This window comes from Bubalus bubalis, chromosome 7, assembly GCF_019923935.1.
Source record: "Bubalus bubalis isolate 160015118507 breed Murrah chromosome 7, NDDB_SH_1, whole genome shotgun sequence".
Classification (NCBI taxonomy): Eukaryota; Metazoa; Chordata; class Mammalia; order Artiodactyla; family Bovidae; genus Bubalus; species Bubalus bubalis.
In genome coordinates, this window is record NC_059163.1 from 58,932,961 (window position 1) to 58,948,191 (window position 15,231).

The following is a 15,231-nucleotide window of genomic DNA, read 5'->3' on the forward strand; positions in this document are numbered from 1 at the left end:
GTGTTGCCAGAGAGAGCAAACAACAACAAAAATGTGATGCCTAGTTAAGTTTGAATTTCATCTGAAACACTAGGATAAATGGAAAGGGGAGCCAGGAGAGAAGAGATGTTGCCACTCAGAATCAAAATTAAAAGAAGCATAGAGACAGAGTGCTGCGGATACTCCCACTGAAGGGCAGTGGAGCCAGAGAAGAAGGCTGCGAAGGTGCATCTGAGGGGTAACTGGAGAACAAGCGAAGCAGTGTTCTAAGGGAGTAAAAAAGTTCAAGAAAGATACGGTATAAGAGTATAAAATGCTACCATAACATGGAGTAGGGTGCAGGCTGAGAAGAGACGTCTGTATTTAGCAAGAAAGAGACCAGTGGCGACCCTTCAGGGAAGGCTATGATTGGTGAAGGCAAAACCTGACTGCAAAGAGGGAAGCAGGCCCCCAACAAAGCTACGGATGCCGTACAGTTCCATCCTCCCCATCTGTATTGTGGGTTCACGCTGGTACTGACTCCTAACGTGGGGTCCATTACAGCCCCCCTCCACCAACACAAACACCAAGAAGGTATTTCAGAACCCTGAGGTGTGGAGGGCGTGGGTGGGTGAACTTTGAACATTTTAAAGATGTTCTCAAAGGATTAAGGGCTGTGCCTTCTAGTTGAGAATCAGCAGATACAAACACACAGGTTGTGAGCAAATGCATGTCATGAGTAAAGGTGATTCTTTTTTCAGGGGAGGGTTTTCAAGGTGGAAAGGAGAAGAGGGATGGGAAGGAAACTAACATCACCTATACAGTACTTTCAGAACTGGGGCCAATGTGTTCATTCCAGTGAATATTAATTGAGTGTCCACAATGTGCTAAACACTACAAAGAGATGGGCCTTTGGCTTAGAGGGACTATTAATTTGAAGGGGGTTAACTGTAGCAGTAAGGGAGGTTCAAAGTATTCATGGGATTCTAAGGAGGCTTAATTTACATCCAGAGGACAGTTCAGGAAAACCTTTGCAGGAAGTGGCATGTGAAGTGGGTCCTGCCTGTTGGGTAGGAGGCAAGGTTGCAGGGAGGAGGGTGTCCCAGGTGTGGGTAACAGCAAGAGCACAGGAACAAAGAGATGGGAGCCCTCAGCTACTCGGGGAAAGGGGCCAGTTGGGCTGTAGCACAGAGCACCGGCCTAGGATTGTGATCAGGCAGTCTGGTTGGGAAGAACACTTGGGTTTTGGTCTTAGCTCTACTCCTCTGTCTTTAGGTTGGTTTTATCATCTTCTGGGACATTGGTTTCCTTGTCAGTAAATGGAGATTAGGTTGGATCATCTCCAGGGATATCTAAGATTCTTTTTGGAGTCTGCAAGCCGGGAAGAGAGCCCTCAGCAGGAATCAAATAAGCAGGTCCCTTGATCTTAGGCTTCTAAGCCTCCAGGACTGGAGAGAGATAAATGTCTGTGTTTAAGCCACTTGGTCTGTGGTATTTTGTTACGCTAGCCTGAACTAAGACTTGGGCCTGCTAATGTGATGATATAACAAGTACATGGCATTGGGACTTCCCTGGAGTCTTAACTCCAGGCTCTCAATGCAGGGGGCCCAGACTGGATTCCTGGTCAGGGAACTAAATCCCACACGCCACAACAAAGAGTTTGCGTGCCACAACTGGAAAAGACCCTGTGTGCTGCAACGAAGACCTGGTGCGCCCAAAGACATAAATAAATATATATTTTTAAAAAAGAAGCCCATGGCATCATCTATGAAGTAGTGTTTCAAAAAAAAATCTAATCTAATGAAATACCTAGATTAAATACCTAGTTAGTTGGAGGTGCAGGAGGTAGAGAAACAAATTATACCACAAGGATACAATCAGCTAAATCTAAATGTCAGGAATTCCTCAGCACAAATAACCCATTTTCTTAACAAATAAATGACAAGGGGGTAAAGAGAGAGGGGAGAGGGGGAAAAAAGCAGAAGTGAGAAGAAAGAAGGGGGAAGGAGGAAGAGGAGGAAGAAAAGAGAAAAGGAGCCAGAAGGAGGGAGAAAGGGAGATGGGGGAAGAACAATCTTTTGATAGAAGAGATTTAAGGCCCATGTAAACTGACTGCAAGGCAAGGACTCTGTTTGGATATGATGTGAAATAACCAACTGAAAGGCACTCATGCAACATTGGGGAAATGTGAACTCTAGCTACATGTTGGATAATATCAAGAAATTATTGTTGGAGAAACTGGAACTTAATACATTGTTGCTGGGATGTAAAATGGTGTAGCTGCTTTGGGAAACAGTTGGCAGTTCCTCAAAATGTTAAATGTAGACTTAACGTATGGCCTAGCAATTCTACTATTAGGTATATTCCCCAGAGAAATGAAAACACATGTCCACATAAAACCTTGTACACAATGGTCACAGCAGCATCATTCATAATAGACCCCAAGAGAAAGCAACCCAAACGTGTAACCACTGGTGAATAAAGACAAGGTATACAGCATTCAGTGAGACATTATTCTGCCCTTAAGAGGGATAATATATCAATACATGTTACAACAATGCTTCTATCTGATGAAAAGAGTCATATCCAGAATATATAATACAATTGTACAAACCAATAAGAAAGAGATGATACCATTAAAAATTAGAAAAAAAGATCTGAATAGAACTTTTTAAGATAGGACATTCAAATAGCCAACAAACTTAAAAAAATGCTCAATATGATTATTCTTTAGAAAAATGAAATTAAGACCATAATGAGATACCACTACTTATCTGTCAGCATAGTAGCGATGAAACAGATCAGTGCTGGTGAAGATGAGGTGCAACTACATTCTTTTACATCGTCGGTAGAGTGAAACTGGTACACCTAGTGTGAAAAAAGTGTTTGGCAGTACCTACTATTGCTGACTGCCGCCATGAAATTAAAAGACACTTGCTGCTTGGAAGAAAGGCTATGACAAACCTAGACAGTGTATTAAAAAGCAGAGATGTCACTTTGGCAACAAAGGTCTGTATAGTCAAAGCTGTGGTTTTTCCATTAGTCACGTACAGCTGTGAGAGTGGGACTATAAAGAAGGATGAGTGCCAAAGAATTTGAACTGTGGTGTTAGAAAAGACTCTTGTAAGTCCCTTGGATAGCAAGGAGATCCAACCAGTCCATCCTAAAGGAAATCAGCCTTGAGTATTCATTGGAAGGACTGATGCTGAAGCTCCAACACTCTGGCCACCTGATGTGAAGAGCTGTCTTACTGGAGAAGACCCTGATTTTGGAAAAGACTGAGGGCAGGAGAAGGGGGAGACAGAGGATGAGATGGCTGGATGGCATCACTGACTCAATGGACATAAGTTTGAGCAAACTCCAGGAGATACTGAAGGACAGGGAAGCCTCGTATGCTGCAGTTCACGGGGTCACAAAGAGTCAGCCACAACAGGGCGACTGAACAACTATTGCTGAAGATATATATATATATATATATATATATATGTATTCTGTAAGCTAATAATTCTACTCCTGGATACATACCCAATAAAACTGAGTGCTTATGTCCACACAAGGATATGAACAGCATTATGGCAACTTAATTCATAATATGCCCAAACTGAGACAACCTAAATGTCCATTAATAGAATAGTGGGTAGAGAAATTGTGATAGTCACATGGTGGAATACTACACAGCAACCAGTAGGAATGAACTATTGACACATGTGATAACACAGCTGCCTTTGTAGACTTACTATTGACTAAAAGAAACTGGATACGAAAGGAAACATATGGGCTTCCCTGATGGCTCAGTAGTAAAGAATCTGCCTGCCAATGCAGGAAACATGGGTTTGATCTCCAGTCTGGAAAGATCCCATCTGCAGTGGAGCAACTAAGCCCATGCACCACAACTATTGAGCCTGTGTTCTTCTAGAGCCCAGGAGCCGCAACGGCTGAAGCCTGCATGCCCTAGAGACCGTGTTGTGTAACAAAAGAAGCCACTGCAATGAAAAGCCCACGAACCACAACTCTGAGCAGCTCCCACTCATTACAACTAACAAAAAGCCCATGCAGTACTGAAGACACAGAGCAGCCAAAAAAAAAAGATTGTATGTATGATTTTTACATGAAATTCATAAACATGTAAAACTATAACAATGGAAGTCTGAATTGTGGTTACCCTTTGTTGGGGGCCAGAGTGAGGCACTCTGCCCGTGGCAAAGGTCATGAGGAAGGAGGCTCGACATACGCAAAGGCGGGATTGAGCCTCAGGAGTCCCCCTGGAAATCCTCGAGCATCTACCCCCATAACCAGAGCCTGCCTACTTTACTACTTTGTGCTCTCACCTTCACCTCTGACTTTACGGGGGGCTGTCCCCCACCACCTCTTTCGGAGAAGGAGTTAACCTAGAGCTCCAGTTAATAAAAACTCCTGGGCGTGACAAGAGTGTTTTAACCTACAAACTCCTCTGAAGGTTCTCTAGCCTGCCTGACAGGCTTGTCCGGCCACATGTGATTGCTCACAGCCTCCCAACCATGAGAGGCACGAGATGCTTTAAACCTTCTAAAAACAGGTTCCTTAGAAAAGTTAGAAAACTGTTAGTATAAGTATAATGGGCTGATTAGAAGTTGTATTGGTGAAGGGTTTTTCATTTGTTGAGCCAATGCTTGTTGCTAAGTCTCCATATCCCCTGCCCTTACACACATTAATGAATATATAGAAGAAATAAGTATTAACCTTTGATATAAATCACATTAGACCTTAGGCTAAGTAAATTCTTTCCTTAACTAAAACCCACTACACCCTCACCCTATAGGAATGTAACTTTATTTGGGTGGCGTCTGTTTTAAGAATAATCACCCCTAGAAAAATAAGTGTCCTGGTTGACTGACCGCTGTCACAAGAAGAGGGTCATAAATTGTCAGCAGGTCCCCTGGCCAGAAGATGATGTAACACCCCCTAAGACCTCTGTATACATTTGTATGAAGCACCTGACTTTGATAAAAGTCAGGACTGCTGACCCCACGTGACTTTTGCATAACATCTCAGTGTATAAAAGTAGACCATGGAAAATAAAGAATTGGGATCAGTTTCTCGAAATACTGGTCTCCCCATGTCGCTCTCTCTCTCACTCTGGCTGAGTCTCCATCTGGAGCGCGGAACCCGACATGCTTACTAATTATGCCTGGGCTTCTAAGATCCGACCGGGGAGGCCTCAGTGTCTCCTCTCCTTTGGGAGAACGGAAGGATGCCTGCGGCCTCCGTAAGTGGTGCAAACTTCTTGTCTTGAAGTTTTATTGGTCTCCTGCGTAAACCAAGCGACTCAGCCTCTTTTCTCCACTGAATTTTCCTACTGAGCTATCCTTATTCTATTACTCTTTATATCTTTAATTAATATCTAATTGAAGCTATTGTATCCTGATCCTCGCCGACGCTGTCCCCACTTCGAATACCCTGGATCAGCCGGGGCTGGACCCCGGCAACCCTTGTTGGGAGGCAAGGACGTCCCTGGTGGCTCAGATGGTAAAGAATCTGCCTGCAATGTGGGAGACTCGGGTTCGATCCCTGGGTCTGGAAGATCCCTTGGAGAAGGGAATGGCAACCCACTCCAGTGTTCTTGCCTGGAGAATCCCATGGACAGAGGAGCCTGGTGGGCTCCATGGGGTCGCAAAGAGTCGGACACGACTGATCGACTAACATTTCTTTTCTTTCTTGTTGGGGATCACTGATTGGGAGGCGGCACAATCGGGCCTTCTGGGGAGCTTGAGCTAGGTGGGGGTTACACAGGTGTACATATTTGAGAAAACTAACTGAATTGTATATTTTAAGATTTTTGCATTTTACTGGATGCAAATTACATCTAAAAGAAAATCGAAATGTTTTTATCTTTCAGAGATAATTTTTGTATTCACAAATGAAATGGTATTTGTGATTTTTGTGATATTTGTGATTTGCTTTAAAATAATACAGGGAAAGAGGGTGGGGGCAGGAATAAAATATGATGGGCCATGTGTTAGCTGTTGAAATGAGAGATGATGGGTACCTGGGAATTTGTTATACTGTTAGGTCTACTTTTGTAAATGTTTGAAAATTTCTTCAGAAAGTTTTTAAAAAGTTAGCATTCTTGAAAATTTCATTACAGAGTTTACTTACAGTTTCAATGGCCATTTCTATTGCTGCATTATCTTCTGAGCTTGGACATTTCAGGAAGTGTTTAAGTGCCTGAAAGGAGAATTGTATAACAATTAAAAAATTTCAGACTGCTTTCACAACAGGAGACACAAAGCTTTCACACACACATGGTAATCGCAGTTTGTGAAAGTATCTTCATCTCAACCAGGAACTTGCACCATGTTGGGTCATATAACACATACTTAAAAGGCTAAGTGTAGTTTATTTAAAAAGTAGAAGGATCCAGTCTGAAGACTCTAGTTCTGATTTTGAATGAAATAAGAATGAAAAATGTGCCCTCTTTAGATAGGAAGATGCAATTATTTTCATTGATTCATTCAACAAATCATTTACTGACGATCTGCTGCTCTGAATATAAGGCTGTGCTAGATGCTGAGGAAGATACCAGTTAAGGGGATTCTGCAGCTTGTCTTTTTGTATCATGTACAGTCTCACTGGGGGGATCTATGTGATGTGATGATAATACAAAGAGCCAATCTTTCTTTTAAGTTTTTTTCTTTTTTTTTTATGTGAACCACTTCTAAAGTCTTCACTGAATTTGTTACAACACTGTTTCTGTTCCTCTTCCCCTCACCCCCCCCATGTTTTGGTTTTTGGCCACAAGGCATGGATCTTAGCTTCCTGATCAGGGATCCAACCCACACCCTCTGCAATGGAAGGTGCAGTCTTAACCACTGGATCACCAGGGAAATCCCCAAAAGCAATTATTTAAACCACGGTTGTCTAATTCCTAAACACCATACCACCACAACTATGACGACATTTATGGCTATAAAGGCTTCAGAGACAAATGGCAATATTTTCTTTCCAATTTATTTATACACAGTATGTCCTTGTTGGTTATCTATTTAAAATTTTTAAATATAGCAGTGTGTGCAAGTCAGTACTAAATTGACAAATGAACAGTATAGCCTGTTGGTTTTATGGCTGGTGTGAGGAAGAAAGGATGTTCTTGAAGGTATCACAGAGGAAAAGGACATGAAGATGAAAAGGTCTGTGGTAGGTGGGGAAGAGGGCAGAGAGGAGCCCAGTGGAGAACAAGGATGGGAAAGGCTAGTGGGATAGTAGGACTCTTCACTGGAAAAAGCTAGATGCCACTCTGCGAGGTTCAGGCTGGTTGATCAATCGTGGAAAATCCAGCGAAGGAATTTAGACTCAAGAACCAAAGGGCCAGAACAGCAAATTGGTGGCCTGAAGGCCATGTTCACACACAGACTTGTTTCTTTGGTCAGAGAGATGTTATACAAATATCCGGGCCTATATTTTAACACTGACCCAGACTTATGTTTATGAAAAATCCTATAATCTGAAACTAGTAGGCCCAAACTGCTGAATGGCAACACATTTTTGAGGGTGAGTAGCAGCCATTTCCTTCATACGAGGTGCCATCCAGCAGTCCCGGCCCTTCACTCACTAAGCAAGCCTTACTACACAGTTTCACTTGTTTACGTCCCCTGCTTAAACACCGTAACTCTGCCTTAGGGGTTCTTTGGCAGTCAAAGTCAGTACCATTTGGGGAACAAAACGAAGAAAGATTTATAGAGAGAGAAGGTAAAAACAAGGAAAATAGGAAACAATCTAAAGTGAGGTGACCCGGGTCTGGATTATGTGGACGGTGGTAAGAACAAAAGAGAGAGCTGTGAGAGAGGTTACGAAGGCAGCTGTGAGAGAGGTGACTGGGTGTGGGAGAGAGTGGAAGATGTCAAGGTTGACTTTCAGATTTCAAAGCTGGGTGTCTAGGAGCATACTATGTTTTAACACATTTCCCCTAATCATTCCTGTGGAGTCCAAAGTATGTTTTCTTTGCAAATACTCACTCGTGAATACTGGCCACACAGCAAGAAGAATTTTCCAGCCTGAAAATGTCTTTTTTCTCCTTCAAAATACAAGGCTATGCTTTGATAGTCCTCATTAGTGGTATCTTCAGAACCTACAACAGAAATCAGAAATTCATTGAGTAAAATATCTGAGCATAAGCTGTTTACTTCTTATTGCTAATTCAAAAACAAGATCTAAAAACAGGTAATCTAAAAAGAGGCAATTAAAATCACTTAACAGCAAATATTATTATCAGTGTCTTTTTCATCACAAAACACATTCACCATAATAACCTCACAGATCAACCGTTCCACCTTCTTTTCTCTCTAAACAGCAATCAGGAGAGGAAGCTAGGAGGTTTTGTGAGAAGCTAGGTTATGGTTTGACATTACCCTTAGGGACTTTTATCTTTCTTTAAAAGTTTCAATCTCATTTCCTAAAACAACAGGAACAATCCAGGATTTCCCTAGGGTTTCAAAACAGTTGGGAGCCAAGTTAACCATAATGCACATGCAATCCATCTCCTTTCTCAGTTTCTCCAATGCCTGGTTTAAACAATAGTCTGTGTGTATTTGTCAGACAGGGAAGATGATACTCAAGTGGATAATAGATGCTATTAAAGATAATTACTGTTTTTCCTTTTTTACTGTTGTTCTTTCAGTTTGAGGCTTAAACATATTAAGCACAGAAGACCCCAAAGCTGCTGGAGTTCCAATTCATTGTTTACATTCATTTCACATTTACTCACGGGAGTTGGAGGCCCAATAGGGCACCAGAGTATGAACAGCCCTTATCTCCAGACCAAGCCAGATTTAGAGTTTATAAAAGAAGAGAGTAAAGAAAGATGAAGGAAAGTGTGTGTTATGTTTGGGGATTAGAGTGTGTATTTGTGTGTGTGTATCGGATAAGCCACATCCTTATGAAATTAGAAAAACTTAAATGCTTTAGTGCAATGATGACTTGTAATGTTAGGACAGAAATGTCATCAGCCATGTTAAACATTAATAATCATAATGTGACTTTTATCTGTACTTTCTTTTTTTCTTTAACTCTTTATATTTCCAATTATCTGAATGACTTCTGAAGATATTACAAGATGCTTTTACCTATCATTTCCCTTAAAGACTGAAAAAAAATTTTCTTATGAATCCCACCATCATTTCTTATGGTCATTTTCTGAATTTTAAAACATGAAATAACATAAAAGGACAAATATTATAATTCCACTTATATAAGGTCCCATGAATAGTCAAATTCATAGAGACTGAGAGTAGGACAGTGTTACCAGGCCAGGAGGTGAGGGGAATGGGGGCCATTGTTTAATGGTTAGAGTTTAGGATGGTGAAAAAGTTCTGGAGACAGATGTGGTGACGGTTGTACAACAACGTGAATGTACTTCACGCAACCAAATTGTGCACTTAAAAATTATTAAAATGGTAAATTAATGTTTTGTATATTTTACCACAGTAAAAAAAAAAAGAGAAAAATCACACCACAAATAATGTTATATATGGCCCATGAAGTGAAAAATCTGAAAGTTATTTCAGTAAGTTCTAAGAATAATTACAAACAGGGGAAGATAACCTATAAGCTGGTATTCTCAGAATATAAAATTTTCTTTCGGACTTTCAAAATCTTTAAAAACCACATCCTATATTCTTAATTTACAACTCAATTTTTAAATTTGATGAACACAATTACTTTTTCAAAAGTCACTCTGCCTTTCCTATTACTTTCGTTTTGGAACCTTCCTTTACCACTGGTGGATTGGCAGGAGAATTTGGGAAATCTGGCCTTCCGTGGAAGTCACCTGAAACACCTTAATTTTTCAAAGTGGTCTTACGTCCATCTCACCTTGAAGGTGACAGTAGGGATCTTGAAACCTAACAGGTAACATATGGTTGTATGTGTGTCTGTGTACAAATGGAATGGTGTGTGTGCCTGTGTACAAATGGTGTGCGTGCATGTGCATGTGGATGTAGCCAGTCTGATTATTAGACCAGATAAAATCTTTAAGAGAAATTGGGGAAAACAATGATATTTACCAATAATGTCTGCATAGATTTCCATTTTGTTGTGTTGCTGAGCCAGTGTGAAAGCCTCATTATTGCACTTGGATATAACAAGAAACTGGATGGCAGACCCGTAGTCACCGAGCTGTAGAAAAAATCTAAAGCAAAGAGTACTTTAATTAGCTTGACTCATTTAAGAGAAGTCTGTCATTCACAAAATAAAATCTTTTTCAAGCCCGAGAAACCATTCCAAAGTAAAACGTATTGGGTAAACTAGTTCTACACCATATGTTTACATTTGGTAAACATACTCGCGTATGTTGACCATAACAAACAGCCTTTGAATTTAAACTCTCAGAAGAGATAATTTTGAAAAGAAAGAATAAATATTCCATTTGAAATGATTTTTTTGACAAGGGGAAGTGGGGGCTCTCTTTAAAGGCTAGTTTTTGGAAGTCCAAAAATAACGCATTGCATCACCTGGCTACCATCTTGGCGCCTTCCAGGGACTGGGTCTCTCTGACGATGCTGACAGCCTTTTCTGGATTGTTGAGGTGGTCCAGGTAGATGCGGATCACACTGTTCCACTGTTTTGCGTTCTCATAAGCCACAACAGCTTCTTTGTATCTATAAGAGATACTTAGTTCAAACAAACTTTCTCAACCTTGTCACATTTGGGAGAAAAATGTCAATAAATGCTTAGGATATTGTTTTTTGTTTTTTTTTTTAATTGATGGTGGTTGCTCACTTTTCTTGCACATCTTTGTTTTTTATCAGAAAGAATACCATGAACCATTTCATTAAAATATGCTGTTTTTAGAGGTTTGATAAACTAACAGTAAAATACCAAAAATGAACTGTTTTCTCATCTGAATCATATATATACAATTTTTAATATTTTACTGTTCTGTAACAGTAAAATATCTTCTGTAAAGAGGAAAGATTATAACAGTAATACAGGCTTATTTTAGCAAACAGAAAATCAGGAATTTTTCACAATTACAGATACAACAGTAATCTATAAAATCATTGTGTATTGACCTCTAGATGGAGCTCAAGACTTCTGTTCAGTCTCTATGAGCTCTCTAGCTCTTTCTATTTCAATAAGACATTTAGTGTGTATCTCTTTCTTAAGGTTACTTTTCTAAAAGTAGAAGGAAGTAACCTTTAAAAATCTCTGAATACATATTGCTAAATAACCTTCTAAAGACTTTAGAAATTTACAGTCCTATTAGTCATGCATAACAAGTGCTTTCTGACAATATGGTTATTAGTTTAAAATAAATCTTTTCCCAATATAAGTTAAAATGATATGCTGTTGCTTTAATTTAATTACCATTAGTGAGATGGAACTTTTTCGTATCTGTATAAAATATAATTTCATAACTGTATTTCTTCCTCTGGCACTCCTTCTTAGCCCATTTCCTCCCGGTGGATTTGAGTTTCTTATATTAAGTTCCAGAAAATCTTTGTCTATTTAAAGTACCAATAATCCATTGTTATACTGTAATACTGTTTTTCAGCTTAAACAGAGCAGCCATGAAATTCACGTTTCTTCACTTTTCTTTGCCTCTGTAAGTTATCTTCCTTAATAAAATGACTATTGCCTAATTTCATTTTCATGCCATAATTATATCAAAATTTCAACTTCTAGTATTTAACCTTCAAATAAAAATGAGATAGGAGTCCACATATAAATACATAAAGGACTGACTGGATGAACTATATAAAGTATGGGGAAAACTTAATAGATGTTTTCTGTTTTTGCCTTTCTTAAAGGTTGCAGATATCAACAATTACTTTATAAAACATCCTTTTAGATTTGTGTAAACTTGAGACATTGTACAAACCTTCCATCTGCTTCTTTAGCTTTGGCGTACTGCAAGTGAATCTTTGGAGAAGAAACATGAGGGAGAAGCTCACCAACTTTTGCCCTAGAAACGTAGGTTGAGAATAATGTCAGCGCTACATTTGCTCCAAAAGTAGCTTCCTACAATCAGATGTTAATTTTTAGGATTCAAGAAACAGTTATCATGATCTTAAAAAAATCTTGGCCCCTACAGTTAAAAGATTTAATTGCTTTTTCTCCGGCCCCCGACCCAGCCAGCCCACCCTCTGTGGGAAAATGAAGGCCAGTTCATTGACTCTGTGAATAATAGGGCTTTTTTATTCTAGTAATTTATCTGATCAGGTTATTTCCTCATATTAAGCCAAGAAAATGTGCTGTTCTTTGGATACAGAACTATTAAAATGAACTCATCTATCTATAAAGAAAAACAGGCGATGGAGGGAAGACCCAGACAGAGGCAAAAGCTGCACAGCTGGGAGGAGGAGCAAGAGAACCAGAGGGGAGGGCATCTACTCACGTTCATTTCCACGCCTGCTCAGAACACACTCTGCAGCAGATTCTTACCAGTTCTTACAGCGGATGTACACAGATGCTGCTTTGTCGTAGTAGAGACCTTTCTCATACAGTTGAGCCGCTTCTGAAAATTGCTAAAATAGTATGAGATTATCAAAATACTAGTTTTATTGTGTATGAGACCTCATAAATATGTATTCCCAGGAAACTCTACCTTCATATTCTCCAGGATGGCTCCGCAGTCTCTTTTAAGGACCCTGCTGGGGTGCTTGAGGGCTTGGTTAACCCCGCGGCGGATGTCTCCCATTCTTATGGACATTTGGGCCACGCCAGCCAGGCACACCTCATCGTGTTCCTGAAATTAGAAGGCAAATAACTAACAAAGCACACCCTAGCTTAAAATGATGTATTTTATTTTTATTAATTTCTTAAAAGCTTTTTATTTTGTATTGGGATATAGCCGAGTAACAATGTTGTGATAGTTTCAGGTGAACAGCAAAGAGACTCAGCCACACATATACGTGTATCCATTCTCCCCTAAATCCCCCTCCCATCCAGGCTGCCACGTAACACTGGGCAGAGTTCCACATGCTACACAGGAGATTCCTGCTGGTTATCCATTTTAAGTACAGGAGTGCATACATGTCTGTCCCAGACTCCCTAACTATCCTGTCCCCCCAGTCTTTCCCCTGGCAACCATAAGTTCATTCTCTGTGAGTCTCTTTCTGTCTTTTAAGTAAGTTCACTTGTAAAAAGGATGTATTTCAGCCAAACAATTTAAATCTAAAATGAGTCTAAATGTTATGGTTTACTTTCAATAGTCTTTGCTGGCAAATCTCAAGATTCTGAAATAATATGGAATCTTTTTTTTAATCATCTGTTACAAAGTCATATTCTTTTCTTTAGAAGTCTAGATCTTTTCTGCTCAAGGCCAAATTTTTACTGCACCTTTGTCATAATACCTTGCATATCTTTGTATGTCTTCTTGGTATAAAATTTTATGTGGGAGGAAATACACTGGGTACATAGCTATGCTATGAATAAAATTAAGAGAAAAAACATTTATCAAATTAAAGATTGCTCTACTAGGCATGATGAAACATAAAACCTTTACTTATTTGTGACAGAGGATCTGAGTTTTACATTTTATTTAATTTTAAATAACTTAAATGGCCCCATGTGGCTAGTGCTGACTGCATTTTAATAACACAGTTAAGAATGAACGAAAATAGATGCAGCCAAACAAAGAAATTGTCAAAACTCTGAGATAAACGAGCAAAGGATATAATTAGGCAATTCATATTAATTTTAAAAATATACAATTGGCCAATAAATAAATAAAACACGCTTGGCTTCACTAATAATCAAACACACAGAAAATAAAATTAAATACCCTTTTTTTTTTAATGCTGATCAAATTGGTAGAGATTGGTAGTGTAGAGAATATGGGGGAAATGAATACTTTCATACACAGCTGTATGAATTACCATAAGTTCTTTTGGAGAGCAATCTAGGAGTTTAAAGATTTGAAAGCACACATTTTATGATGTAGAAATCCCACTTGTGAGAATACAGCCTGCAGATATACTATCTTAAGTAGCTAAGATACATATATTAACACCAGGCAGAATATTCACCATGGTGTATTTGATAGAAACAAACCCCCAAATAACTATAATTATAGTTATTTGAATTCAACAAGGGAGTGGATGGAAAAAACCATGGTACATCCAAACAATGAAAGTTTAGAAGCTCTTAAAAAATTAAAATGTTCATATGTATTGACTTGGAAAGACCATAAGGCAAAATGCTGTTTTTCTTTCACAGAACAGATTCTCAGTTGATCTCTGCTGAGAGAATGGAAGTGAATGATTTTTAGTAAAAACCCCTATTGTGTACATATCTATATGCTTAGAAGAGATTCTGGATGGAAATATACAAGATCATGACCAGTAGTCATCATTAAGGAGTGTGCTTGGAGGAGAGAACGTTGAACTCTCACTTTGTAAGGTTAACAGACTTTGGTGATTTTTCAAATTGACTATAATGACATTGTTATCACTTTTGTAATAAAAGGCTAGATATAAAACAGAAAATAAAAAGGTTTTCAATCTTGACATCACCTGCTACTGCTACTGCTGCTAAGTCGCTTCAGTCCGACTCTGTGCGACCCCACAGACGGCAGCCCACCAGGCTCCCCCGTCCCTGGGATTCTCCAGGCAAGAACACTGGAGTGGGTTGCCATTTCCTTCTCCAGTGCATGAAAGTGAAAAGTGAAAGTGAAGTCGCTCAGTCATGTCCGACTCTGTGCGACCCCACAGACGGCAGCCCACCAGGCTCCCCTGTCCCTGGGATTCTCCAGGCAAGAACACTGGAGTGGGTTGCCATTTCCTTCTCCAATGCATGAAAGTGAAAAGTGAAAGGGAAGTCGCTCAAATTTTTATCGCAAAATTTAGCTTCTTGAGTTAAATTCTGGGATGGTCTGGGACAAGAGAATGGACTGGAATAGTGGGTAAAGTATATGCTTACCAGGTTAATCATAAAAGATACAGCATGAGCAGTAAAATAGCAGAAAAACCTTTATGGACTGGGAATTCACTTTTAAAGCGGTTATTGAAACATTTTAAGAGTGAAACGAAAAGCCTTATGAAAATCATAGCTAGCCTGTACGTGGAAAGGGATACAAATTTTACTCCCAACCTCAATAAAAAGCTCATATTTAGGGTCCAATGGAAAACAAAGCTTTTTCAGACAGATAAAAATATTGTCAATGTCAGTTTTCAAGAGTTCAAAGTGTTTTAAAATGATTTAACTATGTCCTTGCAAAGTTGTTAATAAACGGAAAAAAAAAGGCTCACCTGCTTCATACTAAATAAATACAATGCAAATAAGATTATTTCTTACAGG

The 15,231-nt window shown here is 39.3% G+C and overlaps 1 protein-coding gene across 3 annotated transcripts in view; it reads right to left on the reverse strand.

Annotated features, from left to right (window-relative positions):
- Window positions 1–15,231, reverse strand: part of WDR19 (WD repeat domain 19) — an 81,045-nt gene that overhangs the window by 19,193 nt on the left and 46,621 nt on the right. For all 3 annotated transcript variants that reach the window (XM_006066133.4, XM_006066134.4, XM_025290152.3), the window contains 7 exons: window positions 12,539–12,679; window positions 12,376–12,458; window positions 11,813–11,896; window positions 10,443–10,589; window positions 9,996–10,120; window positions 7,950–8,062; window positions 6,094–6,162 (listed from right to left, as the gene is read on the reverse strand). In XM_006066133.4, the coding sequence (XP_006066195.3) occupies window positions 6,094–6,162; window positions 7,950–8,062; window positions 9,996–10,120; window positions 10,443–10,589; window positions 11,813–11,896; window positions 12,376–12,458; window positions 12,539–12,679 (762 nt within the window). The remainder of the gene's footprint in view (window positions 1–6,093; window positions 6,163–7,949; window positions 8,063–9,995; window positions 10,121–10,442; window positions 10,590–11,812; window positions 11,897–12,375; window positions 12,459–12,538; window positions 12,680–15,231) is intronic.